This window comes from Lotus japonicus, chromosome 1, assembly GCF_012489685.1.
Source record: "Lotus japonicus ecotype B-129 chromosome 1, LjGifu_v1.2".
Lineage (NCBI taxonomy): Eukaryota > Viridiplantae > Streptophyta > Magnoliopsida > Fabales > Fabaceae > Lotus > Lotus japonicus.
In genome coordinates this window covers 92,007,933-92,030,994 of record NC_080041.1, presented here as the reverse complement: position 1 = coordinate 92,030,994, position 23,062 = coordinate 92,007,933, and the positions used below count along the sequence as shown (strand labels likewise).

At 37.0% G+C, this 23,062-nt stretch overlaps 2 protein-coding genes across 4 annotated transcripts; both read left to right on the top strand.

The window, feature by feature from the left end:
- The first annotated feature begins 82 nt into the window (after positions 1-82).
- Positions 83-8,916, top strand: LOC130727794 (uncharacterized). 2 transcript variants are annotated; one of them, XM_057579045.1, is made up of 15 exons: positions 83-239; positions 589-783; positions 885-1,150; positions 1,778-1,851; positions 1,955-2,049; positions 5,248-5,345; positions 6,140-6,223; positions 6,495-6,575; positions 6,713-6,793; positions 6,903-6,998; positions 7,130-7,209; positions 7,506-7,594; positions 7,759-7,851; positions 8,030-8,122; positions 8,294-8,916. In XM_057579045.1, the coding sequence occupies exons 2-15, from the start codon at positions 648-650 to the stop codon at positions 8,764-8,766; spliced, it is 1,839 nt and encodes a 612-aa protein (XP_057435028.1). In that variant the 5' UTR covers positions 83-239; positions 589-647; the 3' UTR covers positions 8,767-8,916. The 2 variants fall into 2 exon arrangements, with proteins under 2 accessions (XP_057435028.1, XP_057435027.1); XM_057579044.1 differs by having other exon boundaries at positions 6,710-6,793.
- Positions 8,917-10,906: 1,990 nt separating this feature from the next.
- On the top strand, positions 10,907-20,916 carry LOC130727793 (lysine-specific histone demethylase 1 homolog 3-like). Of its 2 annotated transcripts, XM_057579043.1 has the most exons (9): positions 10,907-11,108; positions 11,258-13,316; positions 14,302-14,443; positions 14,572-16,803; positions 16,968-17,061; positions 17,414-17,889; positions 19,162-19,878; positions 20,043-20,117; positions 20,263-20,916. In XM_057579043.1, the coding sequence occupies exons 2-9, from the start codon at positions 11,437-11,439 to the stop codon at positions 20,326-20,328; spliced, it is 5,682 nt and encodes a 1,893-aa protein (XP_057435026.1). In that variant the 5' UTR covers positions 10,907-11,108; positions 11,258-11,436; the 3' UTR covers positions 20,329-20,916. The 2 variants fall into 2 exon arrangements, with proteins under 2 accessions (XP_057435026.1, XP_057435025.1); XM_057579042.1 differs by having other exon boundaries at positions 10,907-13,316.
- Positions 20,917-23,062: the final 2,146 nt, after the last annotated feature.

The window sequence follows — 23,062 nt, the reverse complement described above, 5'->3', positions numbered from 1 at the left end:
TAGGAGTGTGTTTTTCATGTGGAGGAATGCGTTTAAAATAGTGTATTTCTATCATTTTTCAAACATTTAATAATGTGACAAAAATGAGGATGAAAAAAAGAACTAGAAAAGAATGCTTAGAAAACAGGGCTTAAGAGGGGTTTATTACCGGTAGCACTCGCTAGCAAGTTTTGCTTCGAGTTCATGGGGCTTCGCCTTCACGTCGCGTGCCGTGCTTCTCATTCCGCAGACTGAAGAAGGTAACCTTCATTTCTTCTCTTCCGAGCTTTACCATATCTGCTTAGTGAACCCTTCGTCCCTTCCCCGTTGTTTTTCCATTGGTTTCTGAGAGAAAAATCAAATTCTGATGCTGTAAACAAGTCAATGTTAGAAACCCAAGGGTTTTCGGATATGGGTTTTTGGTTTGCCAAAAAATGAAATATGAAGCTATGAAAATGAAGTGTAAATTGTCTCTGCACACCATCTGTTTGATGATATGCACACATGATGAAAATAAACTGTGTTTGTTGGTGCTAGCCTGCTAGGTGCCTGGATTAGATTATTTTCATTTTTCCTTTTAAAATCTATTGCTGACGTACTAATTTATAGTGATAGAGGACCCTGGTTACTTGGACCGCAAGGAGAGCTTTGTTACGTTGTGGGCCAGCATGGCTACCCAGACAATAGTTGAAACTGCACAGAAAATTGTCACCCCTGAAACCATCCGCCATGCAGCCAAACAATCCCAACGTTGTCTCACTGTCCCTATCCGTCTCCGCCGTGCCATTAAAAAATACCTTCGAGGTCATTTGTTTTTTTTTTTCTGTGTTTATTTTATGCAATATTATCTTTATGTATTTGTATTTGTGTGATTGTAATTGTTGATGGTGGTCTTGGGATTACAGAGCAGGAGGAGCCATATATGAAGAGGAAAGTCTTGAGTTTGTCCCAATCTTTTAGTGATATCAAGAATGTCAATCTACAACTGGCAACCACCACGTCAAGGGAGTTAGTTGAAGACCCTTTAAAATCTCTTGAACAATCAAAGCGCTGGAAGATTAAGAGCTCTTACGGTGACATAGGTCTAACGTACAGTGATGAACAGACAAATGCTTATGTGGCTTCTCGAATGCCTGCTGTTTACTCTGCTTGTTACAGAGTACTTAAAGAGGTAGGTGGGAAACATAATCCAGATAGAGGGAAAATAAAGGAAAAAATATCAATAAAAGAAGGGAGGGTACTATATTAAATATGGGTGTTAAAACTGACATGAGAAGGTGAAATGGACAGCAAAATAATAGATGAAGCCTGTTAAAACTAAAAGGATTAGGATTTAGCGAAATGTATTTGTAAAGATGGTTAAGTGCATGCAAAGAATATATGGAAAGATTAGGATTCTAATATAAAGTATTTCTTCAAAGGCAGGGTTTGCTTAAGTTGACGCTAATATCAAGAGAATTTGATACATGAATTGCTCTTAAGAGATGGATTTAGTAATCAGAAGAGAGCTGATTTTCATATGGAAGCAAGGCCAGTGGTGGTAGATTTTAGGTCTAAATGGAATCAAACAGAGGACCTGAAATGAACAATGATTGTCCATCCCTATTATATGGATTTAGAGTATCATGTGGGGGGGTAGTATCAACTACTTTATGATTCAGTTTTAAGGCGTGAACCACTTATCTAATTGACTTTAACATTTTACTTTAATTAATAACAGAAAGCCTTTCAATCTGAATAAAACGTTGATGAATTTGAAATTAATCTCGATGGAACTCTATATTTCATGTCTTTTCAGGTTCGTAGAAGGCTTCCTGGTTTCTCCCCAGCCAAGGTGTTAGATTTTGGTGCTGGGACTGGTTCAGCTTTCTGGTAAAGACTCTTGAACCTTTTCTGTTGAATAACGAACTTCAATATCATAAGTCTTAGTAATGTTCTTGAATTAATTTGATGCCTTTCAAATCTAATGATGTAGGGCACTGCGAGAAGTTTGGCCAAAGTCTTTGAAGAAAGTGAATTTAATTGAACCATCACAGTCAATGCAACGTGCAGGTCTGAACCTCATACAAGGTAAATGTTGATATGCTTTTCTAAACAAGATATGTTTCTTTTCTAGCTTTCATATTGAGGTGCGAAAGGATAAAGAGTATCAATTTTTAGGAGAGCGCTAGAAAGGAACAGCCTAACTTGATATGTACGTTTGAAGGAATTAGTGGGTCCACTGAAATGTACCATTACAGCAATGTTGAAATCAAGAAAAGTAACTGTACTTTGACACTTATGCTTACTAAAATTCCTCATCATTTGACATCATTCTTAGATAGACTAGGATATTATTACTGAATTTGGTGTAGTTTTTTAAGTGCTAAAAAATTGTCTGTATGCTTGACTTGAGAAATGAGCACCTCTCCATGTCTCAATGCATACAGAGATGAGTAATCGGTAGTAACTTTTGCATTATAGGGCATATATAATCATCAGGACGGGGTGCACCATGGCTAGATATGCCATCATGTGTGGGCTTCAGTTATTTTCTGCTACTTTGACTCTTCGAGTGCCGGTACTTGGTACTCTTGGGAAACTTAATCGGTCACCTTCTTAAAATTTAAGTCTTGTATTAGACTTGATTAGAAGTTCGGTAGTTTTAGTAATGCCCCATAAGATCAACAATCATAATATTACAGAAATGAATCCTATAATTCTTCCAAAATTGCAGAAGAGATAAAAGAAAGCTATGTTCTTCAATATTTAAATGATATAAACTGACTTGAAAAACAGTTACTAAAATACTGAGTAGAATTTTAAATGTAGAGTAAAATACACTCACCCCCCTCAAGGTTTACAATAATGACACTCCACCCCATTCTTTTTTAAAATCTACACTCCACCCGATTTTTTATAAAGGCAAAATTTAGTGACGAAAACAAATTCGTCACTAATAAAAAATAATTACTAATTAGTTAAAATTTAAATAAATTTAATGCATATACACTATCATACATTAATTTATGAAAATAATTTTACTGAATTAAATTTAAAAAAACCACCAACTCTGTTTGTTAAGTCCACGTCCCATCTATCTACAAATCATATTTCTCACCACAAACGGTCACCACCAAGCCTTTGCTCCCTTTAACACGGCGGCCACCGTCCCAGAATGTGAAACCCCATGGCACCACCATGCCTCAAAGTTTTGTTGCGACCTGAACCTCAGAACGTGAATCGCACATCCCCAAAGTCACTTGTTCTGGTTTGCCTGCTGTATTTCGTGGCTGGTATTTTAGTCTCGCTTCAGTCTTCTTTTGCTGTTGGGTTTTTTGTACTTCTAGTATTTTAGTTTTTTCCTTGTTGTGGTGCTTTTGTATTGGGTTTGAAGTACCCCTTGTACTTCTATTTTAATGCAATGTCTGGCTTATCTAAAAAAAAACTTGTTCAACTACTTCTTGTGAACTTCACCCCTTTAAGTTGTGAGCGATCGCTCTGTTGGTTTAAGATGTTGTTAGATTTTGTTGCATTATTGGGTTCTAATAACCTCCGATCCACTTCATATTTCTTAGTTTTGTATCTCTATTTTCTTCACCCATTTGTGTTACTTTTTGAGTCTACAATCCAATTTTGAAAATTGGAGGTATAAAGAGATTATTTTGATTAAAATTGATTTATTAACAAATATGAAAACACAAGCATGTTTCACTATGTTCGAGATATGGTTTGTAAACCGATCAGGTGTGCTATTGCAGAATTTGCATTATGAATTTACGGAGTAAGAACGCGATTGAGAGAATGAGGAGGACTGTGATGTTTTCATTTTTAAATTTATTGGATTATATTGAAAATATTTTTTTAAATTATTGATCAACAATTTAAATAATAACTAATTATTAATGAAGAATATTTTTCGTCACTAAATTTGCCTCTATATAAAATGGAGTGGGGTGTAGATTTTAGATAAGAATGGGGTGGAGTGTAATTCTAACAAACCTTGAGGGGGGTGTGTGTACTTTACTCTTAAATGTATTAAAAATTAAAGTGTAGTATTCTCTTTTCATAATTGATATTTTTTTTTATCTAGTTTTTTTTTCATATTTATTATCTTGTTCTTATCTGGGTTGGCAATTTTGATCTTCTGAGTCATGCACCTATTGATCCATGGAATATGATCACGATCATGTTTCAGAGGGTGCTGTAGTAGTCTTGCTATTGAGTGACATCTCTCAGGTGCACTGAAGATGAACTAATACAGTCGTGTCATTGGTAAAATATTCATACATTGTAATATAGGTTTTTGGCTGATGGTTCATGTTCCGTTTTATTGAAATCCTTTATGGGCGTTTGCAAATGTCTCACTTGGGATTGGTTTGATTGTTTATCCTGCATTATGAAGAAATGATGTAGGTAATTAAATCTTGGGAATTATCAGAGTAATTCAAGATTTTGTGAGTCATGGCTGAGGCGTGATTTGAGTTGGGAAATTAACCTTTTAAGAATTAATTATCTTTAATCATCTAACAAGTGATAGAAGGGGAGCCTTGGCACAGCGGTAAAACGTTGCTGTCATGTTACTGAGGTCACGGGTTCAAGTCCTGGAAACAACCTCTTGTGTAAAAAACAGGGTAAGGCTGCGTACAATTCAGCAAATGGTGGGACCCTTCCTGGACCCTGCGTATGTGGGAGCTTTGTGCACGGGCCTGCCCATGTAACAAGTGATAGTGATGCTGCCAGTTGGACCTGCAGATTGGTTGCTAAATTGTTCCTAGATAATTTTCTCTGTGGCTGTTGATGACTGAGAGAACCTTCATAATCAATTAGTTGCTAGAGGCCCTTACTATTTCAGTTTTCAAGCAGTTGCTAGAGGAAGTAATACTAATCTAACTTAGAACAGATATTTTCTCTTGAGCCGGACAATACACTTAAAAAGGAAAAAGGTTGTAGTTGTTTAAAGGAGAAGCTTGTGTGAATAATTACAAGAATATTTTAAGTTTAAGAAAGAGGATGACAGGCTTCCCTATGTTTGATTCTTCACTAGAAAACTGAAATACTTCTTTTTAGCGATGGTGTGCCTAATTCATAGCGGCCACTGCAATGAGTTAATAGTCCTTACCTACGATAAAACCCTCACATAATTCTATTTATGTTACATTAATTTATACAGGAAATTTCTCCCTTTGGGTTGAATTTATTGAAAAGCTGAAATGCCTGAGAAAAGCTGAGAGAAAGCATTTAATAGTTTTTGAATTTTTTAGTTTTTTTCTGCTATTGATTATATAGGTCTCAAGAATTTGCCACTTATTCAAAGCTATGATAGCATTCAAGCTCTTTCTAAACGTACCAGTAAATCAGAGAGAGGGCATGACCTTGTAATTGCTGTAAGTTTATTCTTTTCGATGATTTACATATATTAGCAACAAGTTGTTTGTCTTCAATTCAGTTTGTGCAGTCTAGAGGTACAAAATAAGCCAACCATGTTAATAAGCGTTGGAAAATATGATATTAGTCTACTTCAATAAAAAAATCGAATCTTATTGGATATTAATCTGTTTTGACTCCAGGGACTATACTAAAATAAAAATGTTCATATTCAAAAGAATTATGCGTGTTATATACAATACATTTATGGCAACATCCTTATCAACCAAAGCCGATAGTCAATCTAAATATCTAACTACATCATGTAAGCCCCCAAAAATTAAAATTATTGAAAAGTTTACACTCCGTTTGCAACTTAATTACGTGAAATTTGTTAGTTTATGTATATTGTGTTTCATCAGACTCTAATTTACAGGCAACTAAGTTAGATGGATTTGAAGTTCTATTTGTTTTTCATGACTATTTTTTTAATCTCTGCCATAAAATTTAACATGTACATGAGAATTATTTATCTGTATATGGTTCATGTGTTCGAAACTTCTAATAATTGACTCATTTGCTATTTTCTTCCTTACTTTTTAAATTGAAATTGAAACAAACTATACAGTTCAGCTAAGTTTGTTCTGTTCATTCAGTCTCATAATTTAGTTGTACCTGATTTGTCTTTCCTGTAATGCTGAAAGGAACATGCTTCTGTTTTATATTTCTTTCAAACATTGGTGGGCATATAAAGCTTTTCTGTGTGTTTCTTAAATTGATGCTAAATACTTGCAATGTGTTTCATGGGCTGAAGTCTTATGTTCTTGGAGAGATTCCATCACTAAAGGATCGAATCACCATAGTTCGCCAGCTTTGGGATCTAACACAGGATGTTCTGGTATGATTCCAAGCTTATATTTTGTTGGCCTGTGAAGAGAGGATTGTCTATAACTAATTTATATCATTTATTAGATTGTTATCATGTAACCTGTTTTGGAAAGTAAAACAAAGTAATTGGCGGAGTAAAAGGAGTGGTAGGAGCATAGCAGAAACATTTTTGAATTATAGATTTTTTTGGGCACTTTTGAATTCCCTAAATTTATCTCCCCCCCCCCCCCTCCAATCTTACATCTGATGTTATTTCCGTATGTCAAATCAAAATCTTGTAGGTTTTGGTTGAACCTGGAACACCTCATGGATCTAGTATTATAGCTCAGATGAGATCTCACATATTATGGATGGAAGAAAGAGTAAATTTACTACTTCTTTTAAGAAATTCTGACCAATGATAAATAGTCTTTGTATTTTGTCTTTTCCAGTCATGGTTGTGCCATTTTCTTCAGATGTTTAATTCTTACAAAGATGGAATTTGCTATCTTTGTAGAAGTTCCGTAAATCTTCTCAAAAGAACAAAGAAGTTTGTAAAGATTTGATAACTAAGAAGGATGGTGCTTTTGTAGTTGCTCCTGTAAGTTCGTTACATTTTTACTCAACATCTTTTTCAATTTAGACGATTGTCAATCTCATTCTCTCTTTCAATGCCTCTCTCATTCGTTTGATAAATTTTCTGAATGCAGTGTCCCCATGATGGGACTTGTCCACTGGTAAAATCTGGAAAATATTGTCATTTTGTTCAGCGCTTGGAAAGGACATCATCACAACGTGCCTACAAGGTTTCTTTGTAATCCATATTTTACTTTCTGTATTGGAAAGAGTCATGTTCCCCACAATCCTACTTTCCTCTTTGTTCAATAAGGATTAACATAACAAATGTATTTCTGCTCTGAATTTCATGATTTTGCAGCGTTCAAAGGGTGAGCCTTTACGTGGCTTTGAAGATGAGAAATTTTCCTATGTTGTTTTAAGACGAGGACTAAGACCAAGGCAAGTGTTGTACATAAACCTTTCATGTTTGAACTTCACCAATTTTCAAATAGAATAACAGAAAATATTGAGAGTTCTTTTTCATGAGATCTTAACAAGCCTATGGACATGTAACTCATAAGTCATAATACAAACATTCTCCAAACTTTTTATTATGATTTCTTTTCTGTTGAAATGGAAGATAACACTTGTGATCCTTACCTCACTGATCATTGAATGGCACAGTCCATGTCTTCAGGGCATATATGCTTTCATTGTATGTAATTTTGATTTTTTTCGCTCAACCCCTGGACCAGAGAATCTTGGCCTCTTGATGGTATTACATTGGAGACTCTGAAGGAACAGCATGCTAAAAGAAATCCAGAAGATCTTGAAATTGACTACGGTACTTGATGATGCAATTGCACTAATGCATGTTTGTTTTCTGTTCAAAATATTTCTAAACAAAATATATGGTCTGCTTGCATTTGAACCTGTGGTCATGGATCATGGAGACTGACTATAAACTATTCATTTCCATTTTTTATTTATTTCTCTTCACTTTTTCAGAGGACTGGTTGAAGTTGCAACAAGCTGACGATGCTCCTCATGAAGTAGTAGATGCAGTAACTAATGATTCTGATGCTATTGAAGTTGACTACGGTACTTGATGATACAATTGCAATAGTGCATGTTTGTTTTCTGTTAAAATATTTCCAAACAAATGTATGGTCTACTTGCATTTGAACCTGTGGTCATGCACTCATGCCGTCATGGATCATGGAGGCTGACTATATACTGTTCATTTCCAATTTTTATTTATTTTTCTTCACTTTTTCAGATGACTGGTTGAAGTTGGAACAAGCTGATGATGCTCCTCATGAAGTAGTAGATGCAGTAACTAATGATTGGGATGCTATTGAAATTGACTACGGTACTTGATGATACAATTGCACTAGTGCATGTTTGTTTTCTGTTAAAATATTTCTAAACAAAATGTATGATCTGCTTGCATTTGAACCTGTGGTCATGCCATCATGGATCATGGAGACTGACTTTATACTATTCATTTCCATTTTTTATTTATTTCTCTTCACTTTTTCAGATGACTGGTTGAAGTTGGAACAAGCTGACGATGCTCCTCATGAAGTAGTAGATGCAGTAACTAATGATTCTGATGCTATTGAAACTGAAGGGGGTGCTGATGATGCTCCACATGAAGTAGTACCTCATGAAGTAGTACGTGCAGTAACTTATGATTCTGATGCTGTTGAAACTGATGGGGATGCTGATGATGATGAAGAGATTGAGGAAGAGGAAACAGGTAGTGCTGATCTTGGAGGTGGCTGGGGCAGAATTATCTTCATGCCTGTAAGGAGGGGTAGACAGGTCACAATGAATGTGTGCAGGTCCACCAAGCCAGATGCCTCAGAGGGTTCTTATGTCCGTATTGTTGTAACCAGGAGCAAGAACCCTACTTTGCATGCTATGGCCAAAAAAGTCATCTGGGGTGACCTATGGCCGTTTGCCTGGCATAAGCCTAAGCCTTTGACCCAAATAGAACACCAAGTAATGTGAGCTGTTGATTTGTTTGTGTCATTGCTTGTGCCTCTCATATATATAACAATGTTTAAAGGCTATGCCTTTCAAACTGAATGAAAAAAAAAATTAATTCTCATTACGATTTTCCTTTATAGTAAATCAATTCAATGAAAAGGGATTTGACTACATTTTTTTATATATTAAATTGCTTTCGCAATTTCAACTCAGTGTGTTGAATGTCAAATATCTCTCAAGAGTGTGATTCTTAAAAATCAATTTTCGATTGTAGGGTTCAAACAATCACTTGTAACTATCACGATCAACATTCATTATGTGAGATTAGCACTCCATTGCAACCAAGTGACTAGTCCATTCTAACAAAAACTTGATAAAACCATTTTGTATAAGTTGCAAGTGATCTTGGGATATGCATATAGAAAAGAAGATGAACAAAATAAAATATGCTCATTTATCTTAGTAGACTTTATAATTCAAGATAAGTTCCATTATTGCACTGAGTATTTGAGAGTAGGTTTGTGAAGGAAGTCTAAGGTCTAAGCTTGATGTTCTTATCAAAGTCCTCTATAGTATATTAATATTATATACTATGGATGAGGTCCAATGTGTGTTGGTTGTAATGATTAAAAACTATTGTTTGAATTTTTAGGTGGAAAGTTTGATCTTTAAGAGACATACTTTTAGAAAAATCTTTGACATTCACCATACTCGTATTAAAACTGCGGAAGCAATATAGTATGGAAAAAAAAACTACGTACGAGGAGAATCTCTTTATACAATTGTTTAACAAAATGCATTATTTATCCAAGTTATTGATCAACCACAACTACAAAATGTTTAGAGTAAAACATGTTTTCATTTATGTAAAATTGGACAATAGTCCCTAGCAAAATTTATTTATTTATTATTCTTTAAGAAGTGCAAAAGTTGTGTAAGAGACCAACAACGAATTGGTTTTCACTGGCTTTGACTCAGTTATTGCCGTTCTCACTAGCTCTGAGATCTAGTTGTTTTTTTTTCAAGTGGACCGATCACTTGACTGGTTCTCAATCCAACTGGTCGGACCAGGCGGTTCCATTCTCTTTTGAACAATCTGTCACTATTTCCTTAAAAGCATTCATTTCCTTTTAAAGATATCTTTCATAAGTGGATCTTTTAGCCTCTCTTTTCTTATCAATTTTTGACAAAGAAATTTAATAACATTGATTTTTAGACCTTTATATTTTCAAGTAACTAAAAAAATACTTCAAACATTTTTACCTTATCTATAGAACCTTCAAACCTAGTCCAGAAAAGAGTTATGAAATCATTTTTTAACTTTATTGTCTTTTTTTCCCCAAAAAAAATAATACAACTCAAACATATACTAAGGCATATACAAAGAATCTCTCATCATGAGAGTCTTCAACTCAATGTGATGCACATCTATAAAACAAACCCTCGAGGAAGGTGAGCATGAACTCAATCTAGCAAGACGATCAAATGTGCATTGCTATCTCACTAAACACAGGTAACGGTCACAACCTAATCCTTTATTGTGAAATTCTTTATATCGTTGATCATTGGAAAGAATCTCGCACATTCAGTGTCTTCCAACGAAACAAGAAAGTGAGAAAGTCAACACAATCCACCTCACACGTGACTCTCGCACATTCAGTGTCTTCAAACGAAACAAGAAAGTGAGAAAGTCAACACAATCCACCTCACACGTGACTTCCTTATATCGCGGATTCCAGGCGGGAAAGAGACCATCACGCATAACATTAATTAGCCTCTGCTGCAAGCAATGAATTACCACCCACCTCATAAGAATAGAGACGGCAAAGCCACCAACCCTAGTCATCATAAACCAGACCTCTCTGGTTCGCGAAAGCTCCGTCAACATTCAGTTTAACATCACCAACATAATAGAGTACACCAGGTGCAACTCAACATCACATCACCTACGTCCATAATTTAAGGATCCATAAACAACACGAACTCATCACGATTATCACATATTTCGCACCATGCCTCCTGCACCGTCCAAAGATTATCCTCAAAAGATCATGTTGTTCCAGCACTTCCAAACTAGTCTTTCTGAAACATTTCATGTCAAGCTATTCAAAAAGCTCACAAACTTTACAATCAATTAGATTAGATTAATATTAGATGATGATTATTTTCTTAATTACCGTTTTATACACCAAGCAAGGAATGAATGTTGCTCGCGGCACCATTTATAAGAGAGCGGGCTTTCTTTCTTTCTTTCACATTCTTTGTTTCCCCTTCACTGTAACGAAACGGTGACGTTCTTCGCCACCGGAACGAAGAAACCAGCCACCGCACCGACGCCATTGCAGTGCAGAGGCAGAGTCCAGGTCTACAACCTCTCTCTCTGTATCTCTTTCTCTCTCTATTCAACGCTTCAGTTTCTATGCGTTTCGTTACAGTGTGGTTAGCGCTTTTACTTGCTCTTCAACCTTCACAACCGATTCACTATTGAACTTTACTCCTCACTAATTTGCAGTAGAAGCTTGTTCGAGAATCGTTATCTTTCCTTTTTTGTGCGTTGAGATGACTGGATTAGGTTTTCACGATAGAGAACTGGAAAGCCATGGTTTCGCATTCACATGTAGATTAGGGCAATGAATTTCAGATGAAGGGTTTTTTCAATAGGTTTTTGTAGGGCTACATTGAAGAGAAGAGATGGATGGTGAAGACGTGAGTTCTGGGGCAAAGAAGAGGTCTAAACTGGTTGAAACTGATGATAATGAGCTCATTGGGTCTATGTTTAAGGCGAGGAAGCCGCGGGATGTGAAAAAGAAGGTTAGCTTGGCAACCGAGGGCACTGGTGGTGGTGAAGGCGAGAATGCTGGCAGTCGTGGGGGGCTACGAGAGGGTTTAGGGGGTTTGGATGATACTCTGGCTAACTTTAGAAAGAGGTTGAAGGGTCCTAAGAAAGAGCAGGGATCTGGAGCTGCAAGAGGGAAGAAAGCTTTTGCCTTGAATGAGGATTTGGATGAAAAGTCTTCGCTGAATGAGGACAATGTCTGCGTGGGGCTTGCTGTGGGGGATGGTGGATCTGATTTAGCTATGGATATGAAGATCATGGGTAGCTGTGAAGTGAAATTAGAGGGACCTAATATGGATTTGACATTGAAGGGAACTGAGGGTCATGCCTTGTCTGTTGGTGATTTGGTTGCGAAAGGGTCTAGGAGCACCGCAGAAGATGAGAAAGGGGTGGGTGTGATCCAGAAAAGTGAGAGCCAGAATGTGAATGATGGGTTGAGCATGTGCTGCAAAAGTTCCCCTGAAATCGCCAAGGGCGTATGTCATCCAACCATTCCTGATGAGCCGTTAGTTGATCCCCGTTTCTCAACCAACGCCTGCTATGGAGGTAGCCAGCAATTGTCTTGTGTACAACCTGAAGATATATGTTCTCCTTCTGACCAAAAGGTGGCATTACAAGAAGGATCTTTCAATGATGGCTTAAAGAAGTGTTCTGCCATGTTGCATGATGTTGAAGGTAAAATCGACACAGTCTCGCTCAGAGAAGTAGGGGAAGGGGTGTGTCGGTTTAGTGAGGGTGAGCTTAAGGACACTTTGCCTGATGAGCAAGCACAAGTATGTAATAGTGCACCAAAACATGGCGATTTTACTTATATGGACAAAGCAAAGTTGTTCTCCTGTGACTCCGAGCTCTTGACTAAATCATCTGAGAATCTACTTAATGAAAATAATCATATGGTTTCTGGAAAAAATTTCCTGGGATCCTCAAGAAATGGAACTCTGAAGCTCTCTGGATGCCGAACAGAGGTAGATGAAGATGTAAATTCTGAAACTAAGTTTGTTTGTTGGAGAAATTGCTGTGATCGTAATAATCTAGATACCAAGGCCGAAACACATGGTTTTGTTGTAGGTTTCTTTCCTGAAATAAATTCTGTAAATTATGGTGGTAGTTTAGATCCTGTGGTGTCAAATGAAGCCAATGAATCTGAATTGGCTATTAAGTCAAATCACCCTGAGAAACCTTCAGAAACAAGTAATATTCCAAAGGACTCTAATTCCTCCATTCCAAAATGCACCTCGGTATTGGATCCGACTCAACCTTGTAACAATACATTTGAAGAGGGTTCCCTTCCAAATGATGATTGTTTCTATACCAAGAAAGATACTGATGGTGCCTCATCTCAGGGTGCAATTCCAGAGGAAAATGAGAATTGCGAAGAATATGCTGTCTCTGGTTCTGAGGTTGCCAATAAAGATAATAAGGCATCAGCATCTACGCGCCGGAAGGCTAAGAAGCGTAGGCATGGAGACATGGCGTATGAAGGGGATGGTGATTGGGAGGTTTTGATAAATGACCAAGCTTTTCTTGAAAGCCAAGGTGGTCTTGATGGTGAACACATTCACAGACCGAGAGTGAAGTTTGATTCCTCTTTGAATGATGCTGTTGATGAGTCTGACAGTGTCGCAGTAGCAGTATCAGCTGGGCTGAAAGCGCATGCAGCTGGTCCAGTTGAGAAAATAAGATTTAAGGAGATCTTAAAGCGTAAAGGTGGTCTCCAGGAATATTTGAATTGCAGGTCAGTATATAACTTTCAAACAGGTCTTTGTATTTGCTTGCAATTGGTCTTTCCATGTATTAAGAAAGGTTTCAGTATTTTTTCTGCAACTTTAAGGTTGCTTTCTTCAGTATTGGTTTTTATTGTCTTATGCTTCTGATGCACTAACTGTTTCAATCATTTATGACTGTTGATTGAATATGTTATTTACTGTGTGAAACATGAGCTATCTTCTGTATCTGGCTTCTTAAGTATTCATTTGTATATTTGGGCTGGTGAACAGCCTGTTGTTGTTACGACTTATGAGAATTAAATAAGAGGCAAATAAAATTGGAAGTTAGCAGTTATCCAGCGATATCTGTTTGCTGATTCAAATATTTTTTCCTATTTGGCCATTGTTTTTCTTCTGACTTTTATATAATTATATTATCTACTGTTACATTGTTGTAGTCAAGGACAAGGAGGGAAAGCAAGGGCCTTCCTCTTATATTTGCTCAGAAAAGGAAATATTTAAGACTTACGAGAATATGTCTACTTTCAATCAATTTCGATTAGATTTGTTTTTTCCTTTTTTGATCGAGTTATAATTGATTATTAGTTTTATATTATATGATAAGATTATGAGTTCCTGTTGTTGTGATTTTATTGCAAATAGCAATCTCTTCTCATTTCTCATATTATTTGTTTTATAGCATCATGATCGCTTATTTTTTCTTGATTAGCTTTTACCTTCTGATTTATTGTTTTAGTGATGGGATGTTGTTTTTAATTGTTTTTTGCGTCTGGGTATCCATGAAAAAGTCTTTAAATAATCAACCGCAAAATTCAAATGAACATATAGTATTAGTAGCAACTTCTTAGCTTCTATGCTAAAATACTCTGGGATATACTGGATTTCATGCTTTTGTTTATTTGTAACAGAGAGTTTAGCTAAAAACCAGGGAAGCTTTTTGTAATAAATTCTGCATCAAAATAAATTTTACATGTTTAAATTTATACATTGCAGAAATCAGATCTTAAGCCTTTGGAGCAGTGATGTCACGCGTATTTTGCCTCTTGCTGACTGTGGGGTTAGTGATACTCCTTCTGAGGATGAACCTCCTAAGTCTTCTTTGATTAGGAAGGTCTATGCATTTCTTGACCAATGTGTAAGTTTTCCTCATTTATTCAGCTATTTCCTTTTCTCATTTAACTATACTTTTTGGCTTTAATAAAACCATACTTTTTGTCTATTGGTTGGTGCAATTGGGAACTTTATAATCATATTTTTTTACAGGGTTATATTAATGTTGGAATTGCCTCACGAAAGGAGAATGTTGGAAGTAGTGCGAGCCATAACTATAAGCTTATAAAAGAAAAAGGTTTCGAGGATAGTTCTGCAGCTTCTGTTGCTGACTCTGAAGATGGTGTGTCCTTTATTGTTGGTCAGAATAAAAAGTCAGATTGCTCCATAGAGAATAAGATTGGTCTTATAGTAGATCATGAAGACCTCACAACTGAAGCTACAGATGACAGGAGGCATGTTGATGTAGTGATGATGGATTTATCAAACATGACACAACATGAAGAAAGAAAGAGTGATTATTACCAGGAAAATGGTGGAATTGAGGATGGTTTAAGTGCAATTATACATGGAAATGTTAGCAGTTCTGAGCAAAGCAATGAATCTACACGTGTTAAGTCTGCCTTGGATGATCAGATAGGTAGTCTACTGCATCCTGATTCAGAGGCTACAAAGAGAGTAATTGTCATTGGAGCTGGTCCTTCTGGGCTAACTGCTGCTCGACACTTGCAACGTCTGGGATTTCCTGTAACTATACTCGAGGCAAGGAGTAGGATAGGAGGCCGAGTGTATACAGATCACTCATCTCTTTCTGTTCCTGTGGATCTTGGTGCTAGCATTATCACTGGTGTTGAGGCTGATGTGGCTACTGAGAGAAGACCAGATCCTTCCTCATTAGTTTGTGCTCAGTTGGGCCTTGAGTTGACAGTGCTGAACAGTGAATGTCCTCTTTATGACATAGGGACGGGACAAAAGGTTCCTGCAGATATGGATGAAGCACTGGAAGCTGAATTCAATAGTCTTCTTGATGACATGGTATTGCTTGTCGCCCAGAAGGGTGAACATGCCATGCGAATGTCTCTTGAAGATGGTCTAGAATATGCTCTTCAAAGGCGCCATTTGGAACGCTTTGGAAGAAATAATGATCAAATTGAACAAAATAATTCTGCAGACAGTCCATTTGATTCCAAAAGAGGCACTACCCTGCAAAGAAAATTGGAAGAGGAGATTTTGAGTCCTATGGAGAGGAGGGTTATGGATTGGCACTTTGCAAATTTGGAGTATGGATGTGCTGCTCCGCTTAAGGAAGTTTCTCTTCCCTACTGGAATCAAGATGACGTGTATGGAGGATTCGGAGGAGCTCATTGTATGATTAAAGGGGGTTACAGCTCTGTCGTTGAATCTTTAGGAGAAGGGCTTGTCATTCACTTGAACCATGTTGTAACAAATGTGTCTTACGGAAGCAAGGAAAATGGTCAAGGTGATAAGGTCAGAGTATCTACATCAAATGGCAATGATTTCTTTGGAGATGCTGTTCTGATTACTGTTCCATTAGGCTGTTTGAAGGCTGAAACTATAAAATTCTCTCCCCCTTTGCCGGCATGGAAACAGTCTTCTATTCAGCGCCTTGGATTTGGAGTTCTCAATAAAGTGGCATTGGAATTTCCTCACGTGTTTTGGGATGATGCTGTTGACTACTTTGGAGCAACAGCTGAGGAGGCGAGCAAAAGAGGCCACTGCTTTATGTTCTGGAATGTCAGGAAGACAGTCGGAGCTCCAGTCCTCATAGCATTAGTGGTTGGGAAGGCAGCCATAGATGGTCAGAATTTGAGTTCTTCTGATCATGTTAACCAAGCATTAATGGTTCTTCGGAAACTTTTTGGGGATGCTTTTGTACCCGATCCTGTTGCACATGTTGTGACTGATTGGGGCAGGGATCCTTTTAGTTATGGTGCTTACTCTTATGTTGCCATTGGAGCATCAGGAGAAGACTATGATATATTAAGGAGGCCAGTTGATAACTGCCTGTTTTTTGCTGGTGAAGCGACCTGCAAAGAGCATCCTGATACCGTTGGTGGTGCGATGATGAGTGGACTCCGGGAAGCTGTGCGCATAATTGACTTATTTAGCACCGGAAATGATTATACTGCTGAGGTGGAGGCAATGGAGGCTGCACAGGGACAGTCAGAAACTGAAAGAGATGAAGTTAGGGGTATAATAAAGAGACTTGATGCAGCAGAGTTTTCTAATGTATTGTACAAGAAGTCTGTGGATGGTGCTCGAATCTTGAGTCGGGAAGTTTTGCTTAGGGACTTGTTCTTCAATACAAAAACCAATGCTGGGCGCTTGCATGTAGCCAAACAATTGCTGACTCTTCCTGTTGAAACCTTAAAATCCTTTGCTGGGTGTAAAAAGGGGTTGACCATTCTCCACTCATGGATACTGGTACTGAACTGGTGTCTCACTGGATCTTGATCATTATTTTCAAATTATTTATCTTTTTTTTGTAAGATAGTGTGTACAACCTTTGTCACTAAAAAATAAAACATCTTCATCTTGTGGTGATAGAATTGTTAGATTTTGTGCTTGATAGTTCGTGTTTCAAACAGGACTCAATGGGGAAGGATGGCACCCAACTCTTGCGGCACTGCGTTCGTCTTCTTGTGCGAGTTTCAACTGATTTACTTGCTGTGCGGTTATCAGGTACCTATGTATTTTTTTGTTGTTTGGAGGGTGCGATGAAACTTTTCATTAATCTGTGCATGCAAACTTAATTGTATAATATGACTTTGCATTAACCTATATATGTGTGTGAGAGCATGTCTTATATATAATTTTTGAAAAAAAACAATTTTAATTTGATGTCCAACTTAGTCTGTGTCTTTCTTATGATCATCCATTACTGTATGATGATCAGCCAAGTGAAACTGCAAATTATCATGTGGTAGATATATTTCTCCTTCAGTAGGGTATTCTGTCCTGATGAAGTCATGTGTAAATATGCTATCCACGGTTTTCCCACTGTTTTTGCTTATCTTTTCAATTATGGCCGTAGGCATCGGGAAAACAGTGAAGGAAAAAGTCTGTGTACATACTAGCCGTGATATTCGTGCTATTGCAAGCCAGTTGGTTAGTGTATGGCTTAAAGTCTTCCGCAAGGAAAAAGTATCTAATGGAGGACTAAAGCTGTCAAGACAAGCAACTGCTGTAGATATATCAAAGAGAAAATTTACGAGAGATCCAGCATCAGGAAAGCCACCCCTGAGTACACATCATAGTACCTTTGAGAATAAAGGAGGCATGCTAACTCCTGCAAATAATTCACCTTCCATTGCACATGTGAAGAAATCACATGGCAAGCAAGGAAGACAGCAAGCGGCAGATGACTTGAAGCATGATGTCAGTTCTTCCATGTCCCAAGGTTCAACGGGTGCTGAGGTGAAGGACAACCACTGTGCTATGTCTGAAGAAGAACTGGCTGCTATAGCTGCTGCAGAAGCTGCTTGTGCAAAAGCACTTGCTGCTGCCGAGGTTTGTTTCTCTTGAAACTTTAGTTTTAATGCTAAGAATCTGTTGGTATGGATTTGTTGCTTCTTCAGCTCCATAGTCATGAGCTAAATTCCTTGGGCCTTGTAAATGTGTGTATCCTGGTATTCTTATGTGCTAGAACACTTTGTGATGAGATTTTGGGTGTAGTGATTATTGCATGATGATGCTGGGATGAGTCTATGTGTAACTCAAATTTGCTTGGTTTGAGTATGCATGAACAACAGTTTATTGACTTGAGTTTGACTCAAACATGTCCTGCTATCCTTTTGGCTAACCTCCTTAGCTGCTAGCTTAGAGTTTGGTCCTCATTTTACAAGTTATATTCAATTTTTTTTCTTCTAATAATTATATATGAATTGTGAGTCTATAGCACAGATTGACCACGATTGATGGTATACTATTTGGGGATTAAAATTCTAATTAAAGCTATAATGAATCAAGCTTGTTTATTGAATCAACCATATTGAATCAACCAAATTCCAAATTATAGATCAATTTGTGAATTAAATTATTTTTATGAATCAAGCTTGTTTATTGAATCAACCTTATTGTTCAACTCAGGTTCATCTCAAAACTCATGCTCTTGCTCATTGAGTCAATTGACTAAATTGAGTATTTGCTAGCCCTATTTGTGTATTTCCTAGTCAATTGACTAAATTGAGTATTTTCTAGATACTGGGATAAGTATCATAATTGTGTGGTGGTACTGTACAAGTCTTCGTTTGATGAAAAGTTGGAAAATTGTCTTTAAATACTATCCTGATGCTTTTGCTTGGGTCTACACCAAATCATAGTTCTTTATGAGTATGATTAAATGTATGTTTTGGTTATCTAAAGATATAGTTGAGACTTTATATTCGCCCCACTTCGGATCCATCTCTGTATATTTTTGGTGTTACTTGAAAGATCCAGGATACGAATTCATGTCCTCTCCTCATCAATCACGCACGTCCCTCAAAACTAAACTTTTTCTAACTTGCGGTGTTGCCCTTTTTAAAAGTCAAAATCTGAGGGCTACAAACCTTCGCCATCACCAAACAAACAGGGTTGAGGTAGAATGCATGGGGCGCAGTTTTTTTTTTAACTATATATCCATTGCTAATCCTTTTTTTTTTAATTATCATATTGGTATATCCTATGTGACTCGTATTATTACCTATCCATCATAGCAAGTGGTTGACTGGATGATAAAAATGCAAAGTTTATTAACTGCCTCTAAACATGTCCTATATTTGTGGTTTTTGTTCTTTGCAGGCATATGCCTCAGCAGAAACTAGGTGCAGTACACTACTCCAGCTTCCGAAGATACCCTCTTTCCTCAAATTTGCTAGACAGGAACAATATTCCCAAAATGACGAGAGTGATATTAGGAAAAAGGGGCCTGGTGGTGTTTTGGGAAGGCAAGATTGTATTTCAGAGATTGATTCTAGAAACTGCAGAGTTAGAGATTGGTCTGTAGATTTCTCTTCTGCTTACGTTAACCTTGATAATTCCAGAATGTCAGTTGATAACCTCTCACAGCGGAGCCATTCAAATGAGATTGCCAGTCATTTGAATTCCAGAGAGCACTCGGGAGAAAGTGCTGCTGTGGACAGCAGTATATACACAAAAGCTTGGATTGACGCAGCTGAAGGTGTGGGAATGAAGGACTATCATGCCATTGAGAGATGGCAATCTCAGGCAGCTGCAGCACATTCTGATTCTTCTAATCCAACCATACATTTGAAGGATGAAGAGGATTCAAATGCCTGCTCTAGGCTACCCAGCTGGAAGCAGGATGGTATGGCAAATGAAAGCTCTATTTCACAGGTTACTGTGAATAAGGAGATTTCAAAATGTCATTCTCAAGGAGTAGAGCATATTAAACAGGCTGTTGTGGATTATGTTGCGTCTCTACTGATTCCCCTTTATAAGACGAGAAAACTAAATAAAGATGGATACAAGGCTATAATGAAGAAAAGTACAACCAAGGTTATTTTCTCCCATCAATTCTTTGCTTCTCCTTTCTATTTGCTAAGCTAATGTGTTACTCTATGGGTTGGTTTAGCAGTTTGTATGGCATAACTGATCTAGAATATCATCTCAAGAAACTATAGTCTTCTTTCATTTCTTACTTTACTGGGTTTAAGTTTCAGGTCATGGAGCAAGTCACAGATGCAGAAAAAGCCATGGCTGTTCATGAGTTTCTGGATTTCAAGCGGAAGAATAAGGTACGTTGCCATTAATAATCCCGTATGACTTTGCTACACACCTTCCAGAGTATGATATTCATGTTACTGATGTTGTCATCATTTCCTGCTTGCTTTTGGAAATTGATCTTTCCTTTGTGACTGAGTTTGGGTCTGAATCATGCAGATTCGCTCCTTTGTGGACAAATTGATTGAGAGACATATGGAAAAGAAATGTGATGTGAAATCTTAATGTTCTTCGGATGGATTGGCTTCTACCCAGTTGCATTTCTGTGTTACGATTCCCGAAATCTGTTTCTTCTTCAAACTTCAGTTCTCACAGTTTTGGTGGTCCTGTGCATGCCATAGCACTTCAATCTGCTAACGTAAGTGCTCCGGAAGGTTTCATTTATGCACAGATAACATTTTGAGCCCAAACCAAGTGGGCTCTATGGAAAATGCAAATTTCACCTTGCAATCTTGAGGTTGAACAGAATATTGAAGGTGGAGTACTCTGCAAACAGACGTTGCTATTTTGTATTCAAGCTCAATGCACTCCAATTGTATCCTCTAGATGACTGGCTTCTGGATGTTTGAAGATGGCAACCGATTCCATTCATCCATCATATCTAATTGAGGCTGTACCTCTTAGGGTTGAAAACTTGATACCCCATTTTTATTAAAGGTTTTTTTTTTGTGGTCGGGGCATTACTTGACCTTACCAATTCCTACCATTTGTACAGCTTAGGATTATTTCAGCGATCCAAATCATACATGTGAATTTCATACTGTCTTCTCAGAACACAAATTGTTCTGATTTTTACAAGTTTAATTAACATAATTACTAATTTCTATTTCATTCCCCAAGATGGGGACAGAATTATGCAAGCTTTGTGAGATTTTTGGTTAACTTTTACTTTTTACAAGCTTTGTGATAAATTACTACCTCTCTTTTATGTGGTGTATGTTGCGTGCATGTGAGTATGCTGTCTGTTTATTGTGCAGTCAACTTCGAACTGAGTTCTTACAAAAAAATTGTAATACAAACATCACCTCATCAGCAAAGCTGTGAAGACGCCCTCCAATTTGGCTACAGTTACTGTAAAAGATTGCATTATGTTGCATAATCCAAAGCAACTCTATCTTGTTCATTCACTTTTTGCTGGTTATTGCTAACACCTTTGTGTTTGTTGGTAGGCTGAGAAAGATTATGTCAATCACAGATGGGAATTAGTAGAGGTATTCCATCTTTTGCCTGTGATTTGATGTTTACTGTCTTACATTCACTACTAATTTTCAGGTGCCTCCTGCTTTTATTTAATGTCGTCCCTTCATTTTACTACTCTCTTGTTGGGCAGGTTGATGACCTGGTTATGATACCATTGGTTTTGTTTCTGCCGCAGTCTGCCTTTATACCAAGCAAATCTGATTTTGGATGAGAACCAGTTCTTACAGGGAAGTTAAATTCAAATGGTGTCTAGAAGGGGTGAGTGAAGTTCATGTCATATAAAGCAATTCAAGGACATGAGTTTGCCTACAGCCATGAAGTGGTACCACACTACCACTGATTGTAGCTTGTTATTGCTGAGAATTTGTTTGATGGTTATTAATTTCTTTTTATTTTACTTGGAGAATGGCTCTGATTTTTAGCGAAGCCATTTCATATTATCTGCTGATTCTGATAGAGGATTATCCCCTTTTTAAAATTAAATTTGATGCATTTCGGGTATGCTTCTTCCCACTATCTGAAACAGCAGTTGCCAGTTTTATGTCAGTAAGGTTGTAGAGGTTTTTAGGTTGTGATTGGTGTAGGTTTGCTTATGATAATTTGCTCAATTTTTGGGTTTTGGACGATGAGGGTAAGTCTAATTCATCATCATCTTCCTTGAATGCAAATTTCTCCTGAATTTTTCTAGTTAATTTGGTTATGCCTTGATCATGCAGGCTTGAAGAGTTTAAATGGGAACGACGTAGTATATTTTGGATAATTTTTGGCCATTTACGAAGCTCAAGGGTTTATGTTTTGGGTATATGGCTCAATTTCTTTAGTTTATTTTTCGGTGGATAAACTAGATTGGCGGATGACCCTAATTTTTTTAGGGTAGACGACCCTTATTGTTTGGTTAGTCCTGCTAGGACTAATTTTCCTCATCCTCTTTTAAGGGATAGTTAATTAGTTGTTTTCGGATATTCACGAGTGAAATAGTTGTTTCATTGAGATATTCAATTTTGAAATCGGAAATACTTAAATTTTTTTGTTTAATAATGTTTGTGTAATGATTTGTCCAACGAGGGTTACTTTATAAACTACCATGAAGTGGTTTTATTAGGTTTCTAAATTGAGGAATAGAACACACAACATCAATTTAAAGACCTTTGCAAATGATTTTCATCAATTATCTAATGAAACTTGTTCGTAAATTCAATTTATCTAGTGATTAGAGTAATTGACCCTTTGGAGAGATTTATTGAGAGGTTTGTAGCTTTATGGATATCTTTCAATCTCAGCTTGTTTGTTAAGCAAAGCAAGGCCTATGACTCTTACTTTTTTCTAGAAGTTCTTCATTTGGATTGGATTGGCTTAGCTTTTGTACAAACATTTTTCTCAATAAAATATTTTTTACACAGGAAGTGATGTTTCTTTCTTGTCCTCGAAAGTATTCAACTTTATGAGCAATTCAAAGTGAATATTATAGAGAAACATTTGGATTTTTTCACTGAACCACTGGTTGGCTCAATTATGATTCAGTTATTCTGAGAAAAAGATTTTTTCTTTCATGAAATTGAATTTTAATTTTAAATTAGAGTTAATTAAATTATAATTGGATTATATTGGTTGATAAGCACCCCTAACAGGTATAAGGAACTTGATAACTGTTAATCACATCCTTGAAGATTCCCTAGCTATTAAAAAGTTGTAGAATAGCAAATTGCAAACAAAAGCAAATTTAGAGAAACAAAAAGAAAAAAAGTAATGGGAAAACAAA

Bases quoted from the DNA above. Each gene is read 5' to 3' on its own strand.
- LOC130727793 (XM_057579043.1), top strand. From the start codon at position 11,437: ATGGATGGTGAAGACGTGAGTTCTGGGGCAAAGAAGAGGTCTAAACTG. The intron at 16,804-16,967 runs GTACTGAACTGG...TGTTTCAAACAG, and splicing joins TTCTCCACTCATGGATACTG to GACTCAATGGGGAAGGATGG. The intron at 19,879-20,042 runs GTTATTTTCTCC...TTTAAGTTTCAG, and splicing joins TGAAGAAAAGTACAACCAAG to GTCATGGAGCAAGTCACAGA.
- LOC130727794 (XM_057579044.1), top strand. From the start codon at position 648: ATGGCTACCCAGACAATAGTTGAAACTGCACAGAAAATTGTCACCCCT. The intron at 1,151-1,777 runs GTAGGTGGGAAA...ATGTCTTTTCAG, and splicing joins GTTACAGAGTACTTAAAGAG to GTTCGTAGAAGGCTTCCTGG. The intron at 7,595-7,758 runs GTACTTGATGAT...TCACTTTTTCAG, and splicing joins AGATCTTGAAATTGACTACG to AGGACTGGTTGAAGTTGCAA.